The 16,196-nt window shown below is 36.9% G+C and overlaps 2 protein-coding genes across 3 annotated transcripts in view; both read left to right on the top strand.

The window, feature by feature from the left end:
- Nucleotides 1-8,748, top strand: part of LOC107756379 (oxysterol-binding protein-related protein 2-like) — an 11,841-nt gene extending 3,093 nt beyond the window's left edge. The window contains exons 2-14 of the mRNA XM_016573438.1: nucleotides 569-666; nucleotides 740-851; nucleotides 963-1,038; nucleotides 1,201-1,335; nucleotides 2,025-2,122; nucleotides 2,231-2,413; nucleotides 2,706-2,813; nucleotides 2,988-3,077; nucleotides 3,273-3,399; nucleotides 4,544-4,663; nucleotides 4,762-4,885; nucleotides 5,000-5,090; nucleotides 6,391-8,748. Of these exons, the coding sequence (XP_016428924.1) occupies nucleotides 630-666; nucleotides 740-851; nucleotides 963-1,038; nucleotides 1,201-1,335; nucleotides 2,025-2,122; nucleotides 2,231-2,413; nucleotides 2,706-2,813; nucleotides 2,988-3,077; nucleotides 3,273-3,399; nucleotides 4,544-4,663; nucleotides 4,762-4,885; nucleotides 5,000-5,090; nucleotides 6,391-6,493 (1,404 nt within the window). The 5' untranslated portion in view covers nucleotides 569-629 and the 3' untranslated portion in view covers nucleotides 6,494-8,748. The remainder of the gene's footprint in view (nucleotides 1-568; nucleotides 667-739; nucleotides 852-962; nucleotides 1,039-1,200; nucleotides 1,336-2,024; nucleotides 2,123-2,230; nucleotides 2,414-2,705; nucleotides 2,814-2,987; nucleotides 3,078-3,272; nucleotides 3,400-4,543; nucleotides 4,664-4,761; nucleotides 4,886-4,999; nucleotides 5,091-6,390) is intronic.
- Nucleotides 8,749-9,434: 686 nt separating this feature from the next.
- Nucleotides 9,435-16,179, top strand: LOC107756378 (proteasomal ubiquitin receptor ADRM1-like). Of its 2 annotated transcripts, none has more exons than XM_016573437.1 (10): nucleotides 9,435-9,518; nucleotides 10,358-10,567; nucleotides 10,669-10,785; nucleotides 10,893-11,016; nucleotides 11,256-11,331; nucleotides 13,609-13,692; nucleotides 13,769-14,013; nucleotides 14,098-14,255; nucleotides 14,874-14,976; nucleotides 15,290-16,179. In XM_016573437.1, exons 2-10 carry the CDS (start codon nucleotides 10,358-10,360, stop codon nucleotides 15,379-15,381), a joined length of 1,209 nt encoding a protein of 402 aa, XP_016428923.1. In that variant the 5' UTR covers nucleotides 9,435-9,518; the 3' UTR covers nucleotides 15,382-16,179. The 2 variants fall into 2 exon arrangements, with proteins under 2 accessions (XP_016428923.1, XP_016428922.1); XM_016573436.1 differs by having other exon boundaries at nucleotides 11,256-11,342; nucleotides 13,611-13,692.
- The last annotated feature ends 17 nt before the right edge of the window (nucleotides 16,180-16,196 follow it).

Below are 16,196 nucleotides of genomic sequence, written 5' to 3'. Positions count from 1 at the left end.
CGGGGTCGTCACATGTGGTTGCCGCAAGCCCGCCGGACACTCCTTCGTCGAATCCACCGGCCGCACCGTTCTCAAGCCCGCCGCCTCCGCTCACTCAAGCCCGCCCGCTGCCCCTCACTCAAGGCGCCCTCCGCTCACTCTAGGCACCAAATACACAAAATAATGTTCTTTTTAGCAACGTCATATGACCCCTTTAATTAAGCCAACATTGTGAATCAGTACAATCAGTTGCAGTAATGACAACCGGATGCTGACACATTCTCTCTCTGCTATGAGCTGCCATTGGCCATTAAAGAATTAGCTTGTTCGGACACACTCATCAGATGGTTTTGCCAAGCACAGCTGTTTAAAGACTGCAGTGAGGTGATTGGATTTGTTCTGTGTGTTCAATAAGAGAATGGACAGAGAGCATAGGCCAGCATTAGTGTCCAGTCTGTTCCAGGTTTACGGCATAGTAGTAGTCTACAGTACGTTAATGATTCATTTTTATAAGTTGGACTAATGACTTCCAGTTTTATATGTTTTTAATTTTCAAACCTACAATATTGTTCTCTGGTTTGATCAACAGAACACATTCAAACTGTGAAACAATGCCTTCTGATTGACATCAACAGCAGTAACTGTCCATCATGAACAGCGAGGAAGAGTTCTATGATGCTGAGACAGGTACGTGATGAAGTATAGTACTGTACATCACATTTTTATTGTCACCTATGGCTAAATCTCTCTTTTGTCTCAGGTTTAGAATCAGACGACTCATGTGAAGTCAGCTTTAAAGATGCCTGTGTCTATGAGAGCAAGCAGACAGTGAATGGCAAAGTGCCGTCTGAAAATGGAGTATGGGAGAGGCGGTAAGGAGTCTGAATAAAGTGAAATAATATTCAGAGGCAGGAAACAAAATGTGAAGATGTTTATATCCTTTGGACTGTGTAATGTTTTAATGTGTGTGTCTGTGTGTTCAGAACTACTCTGCCAGCGCCCATGTTCTCCAGAAATGACTTTAGTGTATGGGGCTTCCTGAAGAAATGCATTGGAATGGTGAGCACTAGCTACTTTGACCAAACAACAGCTTAGTAAAAAAAGAGCTCCATTCAAACACAGCATGAAATATGAAATTGTAAAAGAGACATGTTGTTTAGATTGTGGTGTCATTGTCCACATGCCAAGCCATTTCTATCTGGGAATACTGTCTCTTTGCAGGAGCTGTCCAAGATAACAATGCCTATTGTTTTCAACGAACCGCTGAGCTTCTTGCAGAGGATTACAGAGTACATGGAACATACATACCTCATCCATAAAGCTTGTACACTTTCTGACTCTATAGAGCGTATGCAGGTTAGTGCCTCCAGGATTTCTGCAGGTCTTAAAAAGTCTTAATTGGCCCTTCCACAAATTAGTCCTAAATAAATAAAGTCATGGTGTTAAATGTTTTATACATCGCAAAAAAAATTATATTTTCCTCAGTATTTTTGTCTTGTTTTCCAATACAAATATCTTAACACCCTTAAATCAAGATACATTTATTTGAAATGCAAAATGAAGGTATGAGGTTTTCTGAGAACAAAATTAATCGAGTTAATGCTTAAAACAAGAACAAATATATTTCCATGGGTTATGACAACTTGTTTTCCCTTTAAATTAAGTTCATTTGCAGATATTTGTTTTTGTGTTAAACTTCATTTTGATCGATTTCTCAGAAAACAAGGCATCTTATCTTGTCATTTTGCTTCACAATGCATCTATTGTGATCTTTTGCACTGGAAAACGACAGAAATACTGAGGAAGAACATCACTTTTTTGCAGTGTGATCAGAAGGTACAGTAAAAGTTATTTGCATTATTTCTAGTTAAGACAATTTTTATGCAAAATTAATTAAAAACATATTTAATTGGTCTTGAAAAAGTCATAAATTTACCTTCATAAAACCTGCAGAAACCTTGCCTCCTTTATATTTTACTTTCACATGTGTGCATGCATGGAAGATTCAACAAATCCTTATTACGCAATTGCATCTCATTTGTCAGCTTGTTGCCGCATTCGCCGTTTCTGCTGTTGCATCGCAATGGGACAGAACTGGAAAACCTTTTAACCCTTTATTAGGAGAGACTTTTGAACTCACACGGTAAATCTAAAGAACATTTGGACACAAACGCTATACATCATCTACTACAAAGCTGAATATGTAAATCCAAATTAGCCTGCACCAATAATTTGTAATATCTGTGCTCAGGGATGAAGAGGGTTACCACATGATCTCAGAACAAGTGAGCCACCATCCACCAATCAGCGCCTTCTACTCAGAGTCACTCAATCAGGACTTCTCGTTTCACGGCTCCATCTACCCTAAACTAAAATTATGGGGGAAGAGTGTGGAGGCAGAGCCTAAAGGCACCATGACACTTGAGCTCTCCAAGTGAGTTTTATTTATGTGACTTCACTAAGTATAATATGATCACTTTTTATTGGAGCTGGAGAGTCATTGAGATCCTCAAGTACAATCGGACCCTTGAGCAAGGCAGTAACTTTTCCTGGCCCTTAGTATAATGTAACTTGCTTTGGAAAGCATCATCTGCTAGATAAGTAACATACTGGAATGTCCATTTATTATTTAGCATTTTTCGTATGTGTATTGAAGAGATTTTGGGCATTAGTTATGGCTGAGCTATTTTTTAATTCTTCTCTCTCTCTCTCTCTCTCTCTCTCAGGCACAGAGAAGCTTACACATGGACGAACCCTATGTGCTGTGTGCATAACGTTATTCTAGGTAAACTGTGGATTGAGCAGTATGGGACAGTGGAGATTGTCAACCACAGGTATTTCATCTCTTTCCTTTCTGACACTAAATATTCTGCCTGCGTTTTCAACCTTTTTCAGCATTTAAATATTGTTTTTGTAAAGGCTATAGTGTGATCTTTCCATGTCACATTGTGGATTAATGTTCACTCATTCCCTTATTTTTGACTGAGAACTCTCTCTGTTCATTTTAGCACTGGGGACAAGTGTGTGCTGAATTTTAAGCCATGCGGCATGTTTGGCAAAGAGCTGCATAGGGTAGAGGGACATATCCAGGACAAGAGGTGAGCAGTCATTCGTATCAAATGTCAGTGGGTATATCTGACTCCCAGCCTGTAGAGTTCACTCTGCACATCCACTCCGTGTCTGGAGCACTAAAGGCATTAGCAGTGTCTTTTACAGCTGGATTGTGTCTGTACTTTTACTTTACTGGATTTGATGCTTGTGTTCATGACTCATTTTGTCTGGGTGTATTTCAGTAAAAAGAAGCATCAGGTTATCTATGGGAAGTGGACTGAGTGTGTATATAGCATTGAACCAAAAGTCTATGAAGTCAACAAGAAAGCAGAGAAGAAAAGCGGAGGAGATTCCAAGAAGCACAAGCAGGTAAAAAGCGTTAGTCATTTATCTCTTACTGCAGAGCCGTGATATATTTTCTGTTGTGTTTTCACATGGAAGTCCAAAAGGGCTCTCACGCATCCTCAAATAGAGGCTCCACCACTTATTACAATAGAGACCGTTTGCAAACTCTTAGAAGTGAGAACTATGCCAACTGAAAAAGTCTCAAGATCTTTACTGAAGTATAGAAGAAATGTCAACTAGAGCAAATTCTTTCCATTGTGTAATATTGCGTTCCATTGCGTTTTAATGTGACTACACAAACCGACTCCTCGTTCAGATTTGTTTTGTGATATATTTTTTTATTTATTTATTTCAATAGAATACAAATTAATTATCGGCTTCTCTTCAAATGTTTAGTGTCTAGGATTTTTGAATGATTTTGAAAGAGGTCTCTTATACTCACCTGCATTTATTTGACCAAAAATACAATAAAAACAGTAATTATGTGAAATATTGTTAAAATTTAATGCAACTTTTCTATTTGAGTCTGTTTTAAAGTTTTATTTATTCTTGTGATGGCAAAGCTGGATTTTCAGCAGTCATAACTCCAGTCTTCAGTGTCACATGATCCTCCAGAAATCATTCTAATATGCTGATTCGGTGCTCAGAAAACATTTATTATTATTATTATCAATGTTGTAAACAGTTATCTTTGTGGAAACTGTTATACATTGTTTTCAGGATTCTTCGACGAATGGAAAGGTGAAAGGAATAGCATTATTAGAAATCTTTTGTAACATTATAAATGTCTTTACTGTCATCTTTGATCAATTTATTGCAAAAAAAAAAAAAAAAGTACTGACCCCAAACTTTTGAATGATAGTGTAATTGAAAAATAAAATTTAATTAAAATTATCTGCAGTGTGTTTGCTGGAAATCAATTTTTGTTTCCCTTCTTTGTATTAACATGCAATTTCAATGAGAAGTGAGGGTAAAGACAGTTGGTTTTTAGCAGTGTAGCTACAGTCCCTGAGCCACCATCATAGTAGAGTATTAGTTCAATTAGTTTTCTTAGTCTATTTGCTTTCTGATCTTGCTTTATTTGCAACCATTAAACTTTATCTGTAGTGTTTAATGGTTTTCATATGAATGTGAGGCATAAATGGTAGTACTGTATGCATGTGATTAGGAGCAGAGTACAGGGGGTGATGATGCAGATGAAATGCCAGATGTCCAGGAAACAGTTACTATGATCCCAGGCAGTACGCTGCTATGGAGAGTAGCCCCTCGACCGCCACACTCGACACAGGTAACCCCAAGCCCCCAATGACTCCAACATCTGTCTTGGGTGATTACATGTTATGCATATTCTCACTTTACTTTTTTTTTTTTCTCGATTCTGTTTAGATGTATAACTTTACTAACTTTGCCATGACGCTTAATGAGCTGGAGCCTGGCATGATTGGAGTCATAGCACCAACAGACTGTCGTTTGCGTCCTGACATCAGAGCTATGGAGAATGGGGATATCGGTATGCACAATCTCTCTTTTGGCCCGTTCTGTTACCATCTGTCCAGTAAGCTGTCTTCTGGATGATGCTGCACTTATTTTACCCCTAAATTCAAAAGCTATTCTTAAATTCCAGATACTGCAAGTCAAGAGAAGGAGAGATTGGAAGAGAAGCAGAGAGTTGCCAGAAGAGAGCGTGCTAAAGACGAGGAAGAATGGTCTACGAGGCGAGTATTTGAATTAAGAGCACAACCTTCCACTTTTTTACTGGCCTGCGTTCCTCATTTTGTATATTCTCATTCCTTTCACATTTAGAAATACTTTATTTTATTTTTTAAATATTTTTATTGCATTTTAATTATATACATTTACATATAAATGTCCATGTAACAAAGAGAACAAGAACGAAAAATCTCCAAAGTGGGGGAGAAAAAAAAAAACTTCTATCAACACATTTCCAACTCCACGACATTTTATGAACAACGTTTAGAAATATTTTAGATCTGTTTTGATTTTTTTCGACCATAGACCGTATAAAAACATGGACGTAGTGTCCGTGACGTCACCAGTAGGTTTCTGAAGAGCGTTTTTGAAGCTCAAAGTGGGCGGAGCCGGCCATCGCCATCTTGGCAGCGCGTCACTCCCGGATAATCGAAAATGGGCAAAGAGGCGGGAGCTGGTTGCTGAAACCACGCTTACCTAGCTCGACGGTGGTGACAGTAGTGGCAATCCACCTGTCACTCAAGTGGCCACGCCCTTAATTATGCAGAACTTTAAGGCTTAATATAATTTAAACGGATGAGTTATAAAAATATTCACCCCCCTCACAGTTGTCATGAAGGGCAAAATTAGCTATATAGACCAAAACCACTTTTTGTACCAAGCTGTAACCATATTTTTCTCTGCTGTAAAGTTGGGCATTTTAACATGGCAGGTCTATGGGACTGACTCCCTTTTGGAGCCAGCCTCTAGCGGCCAGTCGATGAATTGCAGTTTTAGTCACTTCCGTGTTGGTTTCAAGAGAGAGAGACCGGAAGGTTGCCGCTTGTGTTTGACAGACAAAAATTAAAGCTGCTCATTAATATTATATCAAATGAAGACAGACAGTGTCCTGTATATTTTAAACATATTTTATTTGTGCTGGTTTAAGTTTTCTTTGGGAATAATTAACAGTCAACCCTGAATCCATTTTAGAGTTTGTTTATTTATTTATTTATTTTACGAGTTTTAGAGTTATCTAAATCAAATTTGTATAGTATATTAAATTATACTATTTCATCTTTATTTGCCATGAAAATAGTCAAGGAAGCTGGCATGGCAGTAAAACACAAATGGACCAACCACAGGAATTAAACAATTTAAATGAATCCAGCCAGTGGTTTCTACTGAAGCAGATACCATCATTTAAAACCTTTTGATATGTCCGTCTTGAAAGGTTAATATATTAGTGAAAAAAAATTTGTTTTTCTGTAGAGATTTTGAAAAGCCTTTTTATTTTTATAAACTTTTTGGCCTCCCATCTTTCAGATGGTTCCAGCAAGGCAATAATCGGTACACTGGAGCTGCAGACTGGATCTACAAGGGAGGTTACTTTGACAGGAGGTACTCTGACCTTCCAGACATCTACTGATTCGGTTGGGAAGACTGAAAGAGTCTTGTGATTCATCCTTTGCTTCACCCAATCCATATCATCTCCTCTCCTTAAACTCTTTTCATTTTGTTCATCGGAATGTGAGATTCATGTGAACAGTTTTTGGACAAAGCCTCTCCACGAGTTCCACTCTTTACTAGAATCTGAAAATTTAGTGTGAATGGATTTATTTATTTTGAGAGGTAGGGAATGCCTTAATCATTCACTGTTTTCTTTTTCATGTATGTTAGGTTATAAGTTAAACATTCTGTGCAAACCTCAGTATGTTTAGAAATGGCTAGTTTATGTACAGTATGTGCTAACCTACCTTTCCATGCGTCTCGCTAGTTACACTCAGGTGTTCAGTTTATGGGTACAAGTGGTTAGTGATGGCATCACTGCGATGCCATCTGTGATTTTTTTATTTTTTTTGTCATTGTTGAAATGTGAGGCTGCTCAGAACCTATTAGGAGAGCATAATTTTGTGTTTTTGTTCAAACTAATGCTATTTTATCATCTCTATTATTTGCTTTTTTCCTTATCTCAGAAATATGACCTCTGTTTGTGGTATGTATGATGTGCAGGAACTTCACAGTTAAAGATTCTGCCTGATTTTGAGTACCTGAGAATGAAAAGGAGTTTATTTAAATTTTTTTTCGAATTATCCCACCTTAGTTCAGAAATTATTGTTATGTCTCACTGATATGGCTCTTGGGCCATTTTTCACCATCTCCGTTGGACAGGGGAGTTTTCTAAAACTAGTATTCTCATTCCTCACACGTGGAGTTTTTTTTATTGTTAAAAAGCTCTTATAACAAAAATCCTATTACATCCTAGCATTGATGTTTTGAGTGTTTATGGTTGCCAAAGTGACTGCTCTTGTAGAAATTAAAGCCAAATAACTCGTCAGGACTGCAGTGTTGAGTGATACAAATGAAATGGAGGTGGGTGCTAATCTTTCTTTTATTTCAGCACTTAATGGCTCACGAATGTCAAGGTGCTTCACCTTAGCCCACATAAATTCACGTGCTTTTTGCCATACAGCAAATTTCATTCTGCAAGGACTAATTTTTTTTTCCAGACATACAAATCATAGACGTGATGACCTCAGAGGATCATGAAAGACATCACTGTCTTTTATTTCGAAACTTTAAACAATACTGTGATTTTAACACTCACAAATCTCAGAAGCTATGCAAACATTGATGGGAATGTCTGTCTATGAATTGTACAATTTAATGTGTCAATAAGCTCCACTGTTTATGTAAAATACTTTGGTTGGCCTAGCGCAAAGGTGTCAAGCATGCTAGTACTTTTGCTGATGGTTTTACACATTATTACTGGCTGTTTTGCACAGCCTAAAGTTGGTTAGGTGGAGACACAGGTATATGTAGCTGCAGTGATTAATAACACTGTTATCTAATTATTAGAAATGTTTATCATTCACACTTAATGGGAGTTCATCATCTGTTGTGTAGCACAAGAATATTTGTCTTTAATATGTTTCATGTAGTGCGTACAGTTCCAAAAGCCAAGCTTCGGGCCATGACAAAGAATTAACTACAATTTATTTCCCTCTGTATTTTATACACTATATTGTGGCATGTCTAAACATACATTATTTAATCTCACTATCAATGCTTACTAGCAGTTAGAAATATCAGTATATTATTCCACCAGCTGCTAACGTAATGTCTTTTAAAGCCCTTGAAATCATGAGACATTAAAAAATGACTTATCCAAATTGTCTCATTATTTTGTGCTGTGCTTATCAGCTATTCCTATAGCAATCACATCAAGTTAATATACAAGTAAACCTGGTCACATTGATTGCAACTATGTAAAGCAATCATACACTCAGAATTTTCAAGTCATTCTGTCTGTGTTATTATTAAGCTGTTGATATTGGTCGTGACACTAAGGATTAATTGTTTCTGTTGTGAAACTCACTATTTCACAGATAGAAGCCCAAATTATACCTCTGTGGTGCTATGACGGCTTTACATAATTGTACATGAAGTACTGTGACTTTATACTATATTTGTATAGATCACGTGAAATGCACTTAAACTGTCTTATGAATCTGCTAATTTGTAAACTTGCGATATTAATGATATATGTGAGACCTCACTAAGAAACTTCAGTTTGCTCTTTTGTGTCTGAAGGGAATTGACAAGCATCAGTTCGAGATTTCTGACAAAACATTTGGGAGAAGCTTCAGCTTCAGGCATGTGTTTGATGGTGGGAACGTTTGTGAAATAAAATGTGAACTGATCTTTATCAAAGTCAATGTCATGGATAAAGAGGATCTAATTAAACTCATAACAGAAAAAAAAAAACATGCTTTCTATGTCTTTATTGACCAAGCTGGTTCTGGTTTAGGAGTAGAATTATAAGATGATTTAATGATTTATTTGACAAAGAATTGCTAATGCTCAAGAAATAAACCTTTTTAAAGGGCTATATTGCTCCAAGGTCAGACAAATAGTGATCAAAGGACATTCATTTAGACTGTTACATGGACGGGTTGTCTTTACACTCAATACAAAGGCATATAATAGTAAAGAAGGTGACAAACAATTGGATAATAGCTGCTATGGATTTCTTCTCAGTTCAGTAGTCATAACTACAAAAAAACAAGACTTGTTTGAAACCTAAGAGAACAATGATTCAGCACTGAATTATTGAATTGTTCATGCAAGACAGAACAAGCTAGACAAGTAACATATTTGCCTAGCAAAGTCAAGTAAGTCGATCTAAAATGTTTTAACAGTGGTGAAAATGTAATTTAACACCTCTAAAAGGTTACACTTATCACTCCAGTCTGTCTTTGACAAACTCATAACAGCGTTATTTGTGTTGTCATATCGACATGTGCAACCACCAATCAGAGCAAAGGATGAAGAAACCTCCACCAATCGAACGTAAGCCCCGCCCCTTCTGCTAGTAGAGGACTAGAGGTTGGTCGACTCGACATCAGAAAAGTGAAAGAATTCTTAGAATTTGACTAGAAAGAGAGAGAAATGTAAGTTTTATGTTTGTCATATACCACAATCACCACACACATTCGTCAGTACTGCATTTATAGATGTGTAATGTAGAAGCCAGTGTTTTAAAGCATGGACCTTTTTTGTTTTAAATGGTTTCCTCAGTACTCGTAGTGTTAGCTTCGGGTTTAGCTGCGGATCAGTTGCTCATATAATCATAGATTAGTTACTAACTAATTTTATTCTCACTTCACTTTAATGATAATGTGATATATGGTCGTATATTATCACTTTCCTGTACATTTACTGCATTGAAATAGGCAACAGACTGATGCATCTCGGACAGTGATGCTCTAAGATAAGGATGCTAATCATTTGTGCTTGACAGTATTGTGACTAAAGTATTTGGTTAATTGTTATCAATTTCTCTCCATGATTTATCGGGATTTGTGTGTATTAGCCGTTACTAAAAAAAAAAAAACACTTGAATGATTATTAGACTGTGAAAGATTTCATAATATATTATTATTGGTAATTTACCTGAATAACAGTAATTGTAACTTTGAAGACGTAACGTTAGTAAATAATAACTATACAGGCCTATATATACTCCACTTGAAATGTGAGGGATGTTAGTAGCTATATAAACACAGAATTGATCCCTTACAAGAAATTGTGAAACTACTGTTTTATAGTTTACATTTGTTATAGTTTTGTTTATACAGCACAAATAGCCAAATAATAAAAAAAGTACAGTATTATAATTTAATATATTTTAAATATATATATTTTTTACTTCTATACATTATATAGCTGCTCAAAAATTTTAATTTCCCTCCCTGGGACAAACTTACCTGTACTTTCTTTGTTGCGACAGATGTCGTCGGGAGCTTTGTTCCCTAGCTTGGTGTCCGGATCCCGGGGCTTATCAAGCAAATACTTGGTGGAGTTCCGTGCAGGAAAAATGACCCTGAAGGGCAGCACCGTGACCCCGGATAAGCGCAAAGGACTTTTGTACATTCAGCAGACAGACGATTCGCTCATCCACTTCTGCTGGAAGGACAGATCCACGGGGAATGCGGAGGATGTTAGTACACGCTCATATAAACAGCTTTGAATATTCAAAATTCCTTTGTAATGCTGATCCTAAAAATATTTCAATTTTCATTTCAATTTTCCTTTTACAAGGACCTGATCATTTTCCCTGATGACTGTGAGTTCAAGAAGGTCAATCAGTGCACCACGGGCCGTGTTTTTGTGCTTAAATTTAAAGCTGGCTCCAAAAGACTCTTCTTTTGGTTGCAGGTAGGCCAGGCTGAGAGCCTTCTGGCATCTGATATTGCCCTTTAAAAATGTATTGTAAATATTAACTGAAATACATCTTCTGCGATCATCCCTATTTGACCTTTCAGGAGCCTAAGACAGATAAAGATGAGGAGTACTGCAGGAAAGTGAATGAATACCTCAACAACCCACCAATACCTGGTACTCTGGGGAGTGGAGGCAGCAGCAGCCATGAACTGTCTGCTCTTGGAGGTATTTCTGAAGTATTTTTGTCCAATGCACTGATACCCTTCCTAAACACTCATCTTAAAGCTGAAGTGTGTATTTTTTCTGTTATAATACACTTGGCACACACACACACACTTTGAGTTTTTCATTCCTTCCTTAATAATGATCATAGTGGTAGGAAAATAATTTATTGTGTTGAAAATTAGGTCTTGCAATTGTTTTCTTAAGAGTCTCACCACTGATACTTTAACATTATTCCCCAGGTGAAGGTGGCCTTCAGAGTCTTCTTGGTAATATGAGTCACAACCAACTGATGCAACTCATAGGACCAACTGGACTCGGAGGACTAGGTGAGTTATTATGCTGCTTTATTTTCTGATCTCTCTATGACCGTGTTGTTATTGTAAACAAAAGCTATTATTAAGCTATTAAAATTGTGTTTGGTAATTAAAATAAAGCTGAAATAAAAATAAAATAAAAACATAAATATTAGATATTATTAGAAATATTAGATATTAAACAAATGAATGCAGAAATGTTGCCTTGGCAACTAACTGAAATAAGTTTGTTGAAGTATTAAAATTACTCAAATCTGAAATAAAAATAAATGAAAGATAAATAGAAATATTTTAAAAACAGACAAAAATAATAAAATAACAAAAACACACAATATAATTATTAAAATTTAAAGTGCCCGTTATGGATTTTTGAAAATTACTTTTCATGCAGTGTGTAATGTAGCTTGATGTGAATGTAAAAATGCAAAGTAGTAAGTGCATCATAAATACATTTATTGTCTCTCAAAAGAGTTGACTCTGAACTGCTGAAACGAGTCATTGTAAATTTGAGTCCTATTTCCGCAAAGTTCGTATGTCACAAGTTAATACATTTGCATAATGCCCGCCTACGTTCTGTGTGGACATCCCGCAAAAAACAAACCTCAAACGCTGTAGCTTGTTCGTGTGGATAAAGTAATGTCGAGAAGACGCTGTGCTCTGCGCTGTGTAAGTGATTTCGGTTTATTTTCACTTCCAAAGGATGAGGCTGTGAAGAATCAGTGGTTAAAATTAATCTTTACTACAATACCACAACAGTATAATCCCAATGTGTTGCTGTGTTCCCGTCATTTCACTTCCGCAATCTCTGCGAGTTCATTATGGGATTCGTAAACCGGATGTCCTTAAAAGATGAGTCAGTGCCCAGTTTGTTTGGACAGCTTGCTCCTCCGAATCACAACCTGAAAGTATGATTAAGTATGATTAATAATTGTTGCTGTAATGTTCTGTCCAGCGTGCAAAATATGTAGTTTTGTGTGTTGTGTTGTGAATACAGTCAGTGCAGCCGTTGGTCTCTCTGGCTAACTCACGTTATAGTTCTGCTAATCAGCTGTGGGCCCGCTATTGTCTAGAAATGTGTTGATTAATATAGAATGTCTATATGGAGCAATACGTTGGTTTACAAACTGCAGTGCTTTATCAGTACTCTATGTCTGTGTTCGGCTAACGCATATGGCATTATTGTTTAGGTCTTTAATACCAAGCTGTGGGTCCGGTTCGCTAACATAAGTGTAAAACAACTTGATCTCTTCTGATTCTTTATTTTTAGAACAGAGTGGAGCACTATCAGTATTATAATAGGATGTATTATTGATAAGATAGGGGCACTTTAAACTAAAATTAAAATTGAAAACTGAAAATAAATAAAAGCTAATTCAAAACATTAATAAATAAATACCATTAATACTATAATGATAATAAATACTATATAAATAATACTAAATTAAGACTGCCATTTGACTTTTTTTTGTGTCTTTTTTTTTGTTTTTTTTGCATTTTTGCCTTTTTTGTATAGGACAGAGGAGACTTAACAGGAAGCAATGTGTGAAAAAGAAGCGCATGCCATGTGTCAGAGCACTGTCCATCACTGTTGACTCCAATACATTTTTGTCATCAGAATACACAACTACTTTTGAATGGATGTCAACTATACCAAAAATGCATTTGCTGCTATTCTGTCTACCAACTGTAAGGGAAGCAGGTCAATTTAGCTCAAAGGGAATCATTTAAGATTTTAAAGCATAGTAACAAGATCGTTTGTTTAAGACATTAACTTGTAAGCACAAAACACAAGATACTTCTCTTTTCAATATAAATAAGGCTTTATTGGATAAATCTAAGACATATAAACTAATCTAACACATAAACACACGCATTCACACAAGTTGCAGAAAGAGAGAAAGTGAGGAAATAATTAGTTTAAGAGGATGAAAATGTGAAATCCCAAGTTTACAGCAATATGTGCAATTGAACATGAACAACCATCAATCACTTAATTAACCCTTGAATTTAGCTCCTCAATGAGGTTAAAATGGGCTCCTCGTGTTTCAACTATGTTCTTGATCAAATCTTAAATTGTCTGATTCGGTCTGATACCCTACACAACAGAGGCTAACTGGCCCATCCTAACTAGCAAAATCTTGACCCCTTGTATCTTCTGATGATCAAATTGCATCTAAAATAAATAAGTTCCGTATATAAAGTACATGAACCCAGACGAACATGCATAGCATTTTTACAAGGTTATCAGTGTAACATAATTAATTTTTATTTGGTCTGCAGGCGGTCTGGGGGCTCTGGCAGGACCAGGTCTAGCCAGCCTGCTGGGAAGTGGAGTTCCAGCTACTAGCAGCTCATCTTCCAGGTAACACCCGGTAGAAGCTTGGATGTGGCTGGTTGTACTAAATGCAATGACAATTGAAATATTCTTTCATCTTTAGCTCTCGTAGTCAGTCCACTGCCATCACTCCATCATCCACCTCAGCCCCCACACGGCTCGGCTCCTCCCAAGTTCCAACCACACCCATGACCCCATCTGCAACAGTCGCAGCCTCACCCGCAGCCGACCCCAGCACACCTGCAGGCCCTGCTCTCTCTGCCGGAGCCACCAGCCCATCTCAGCCCATCCAACTGAGTGACCTGCAGAGCATCTTAGCAACAATGAATGTGCCTACAGCAGGACAAGGTGAGATCATGATGTTAGTTCTATAAAACCACTGTAAGTAAAATCTAGGATTACATGCTGACATGTCAACTGTCTTTTGGTCAGTGGACCTTGCCAGTGTTTTGACCCCTGAGGTCATGGCCCCTATTCTCGCTAATGCAGAAGTGCAGCAGAGGCTCCTGCCGTACCTCCCATCTGGAGAATCCCTCCCTCAAAGCACAGAAGAACTTCAAAACACTCTCACCTCGCCGCAGTTTCAGCAGGTTTGACTATTGCATATAGTGATGTATAGAAATTGATTTTTTTTTATTGAAACACCCAAAGTTTTAATTTAGTCTGAAATCAAACACGAAAATAAAGTTAAATAAAGGGTTATTAAATTTGCTTAACTGGGTAATTGAACTGTTTATGTTGTTCAGGGTGTCCTGTTCTCAGGTGATAAACCTGTTGTAGTAAAAATTCTTCAGCAATGAATCACATTTTGATATGTCATCCAAAAACAATTTACATAATGCTACTCTAGCATCATTTTTGATCAGGTGAAGTGCGTCCTCACTGCTGACATGTTTATACCTGTAGCTAGTCCACATTTTGTGTATGAAATAGACACTGACAGAGTCAAAACACAGAAGAAGTGCGTAGAAGTCAGAGAAGTGCTAATTAAATGTCATGGTTTCAGTCAATGATTTTGGCCAAAGCTTTTTTTTTTTACTATTTAGATTGAATATTTTTGTTTGATGAAATTTTAGTGCAGCGCCAATTTGTCTACACTTAGTAAACTAATTTCAAGAACAAGTTTGTTAGCATATCTGCTCTTGGACATGATTATTTTTTAGAATAAATCTTCTAATATTCATCAGCACTCTTTCTGGGTTGTGTAGGCTATGAGTATGTTCAGCAGTGCGCTAGCATCGGGGCAGTTGGGGCCTTTGATGAATCAGTTTGGATTACCTACTGAAGCTGTAGAGGCAGCCAATAAAGGAGGTCAGTATATTTCAAATGTACACAAACTAATCTGGTTCATTCCAGCTGAAACACTTTCTAAACACCCTTGTTTATACTTTCACATGCATTTATATGCACATTTCTCTCTCCCAGACATCCTTCTGTTAAGTCTGTAGTTTATACAGAATGACCTTACAAGGGCAAAATTGGATCTAATCTAATATATCTATCTAGACAATTGTTTTTGGTTAGATTTACATAAATCGCGTAATAAAAAAACTGAGACTTCAGGAAAGAAAAGGTCATACTTATAATGGATAGAATGGCTGAAGTTTTTCTCAATTTTTTGTAGATGTGGAAGCATTTGCCAAGGCCATGGAAGGTCAAGGGAAGTCGAACGAAGGAGGAGACAAGAAAGATGATGAGGACATGAGTTTGGATTAGGCAACTCTCTACATGAGCTGCCTTCATCAGTTGAACATTTCTTACTGTAGAGCTTCCAAAGCATCATGTTGTCAAGCTAAATGTGATGTTAAGGGTGATCTGTGTATTTTTATGTTAAAGGGACAGCGCACTCAAAAATGAAAATTATTGTCGTTTACTCGCCCTTGAGTCATTCTGAATCTGAACCCATAAGATTTTAGTTTATCTTCAAAACACAAGTTGAGATATTTTTAATGAAACCTGAGAGGTTTCTGTCCCTCAGTTGAAAATCAAAATAACCAAAAGTGTAGACAAAGCAATATCTCTTCACAAGACTGGATTAAACTGCTTGATTCATAAGCATTTGTTTTACAACTTTTTCAGATGTTTTACTTCATTCATTCACCTGGACTTCGGTTTCAGAGATTAACCAAAGTCTTATGGGTTTGGAATGACATGAGGGTGGGTGAGTAAATGATAACAGAATTTTGGGGTGAGCTATCCCTTTAAACAACTAATCCTGTCCCAGTCGCATTGTAACAGAAGTAGCGACAGAAGTTTTTTTCCATATTGTGATGTACATCAAAAATATGTACAAAATAGATAGGGTGAATTAGAGTGAATATGCCAAGTTTAATGTGCAGTGTGGTGCTTTCAACATTTCTCTGTTTGAGCGGCCTCACATAGCTACTTCTTGCTTTACTAATGGCATTGGGGTGGGACTAACCTGTGTGTCTGAACAATAGAAATTTCTAATTTCTTTTAATCAGGTATTTTACTGTTATTAAAACCCTTTTCCAAATAAAGAAACTTGCATCAACAGGTAAATATTTTTT

The sequence above is a fragment of the Sinocyclocheilus rhinocerous genome, unplaced genomic scaffold, assembly GCF_001515625.1.
Source record: "Sinocyclocheilus rhinocerous isolate Xijiao unplaced genomic scaffold, SAMN03320098_v1.1 scaffold712, whole genome shotgun sequence".
Taxonomy (NCBI): Eukaryota; Metazoa; Chordata; class Actinopteri; order Cypriniformes; family Cyprinidae; genus Sinocyclocheilus; species Sinocyclocheilus rhinocerous.
The sequence above is the reverse complement of the archived record's forward strand: the minus strand, read 5'-3'. Positions and strand labels throughout refer to the sequence as shown.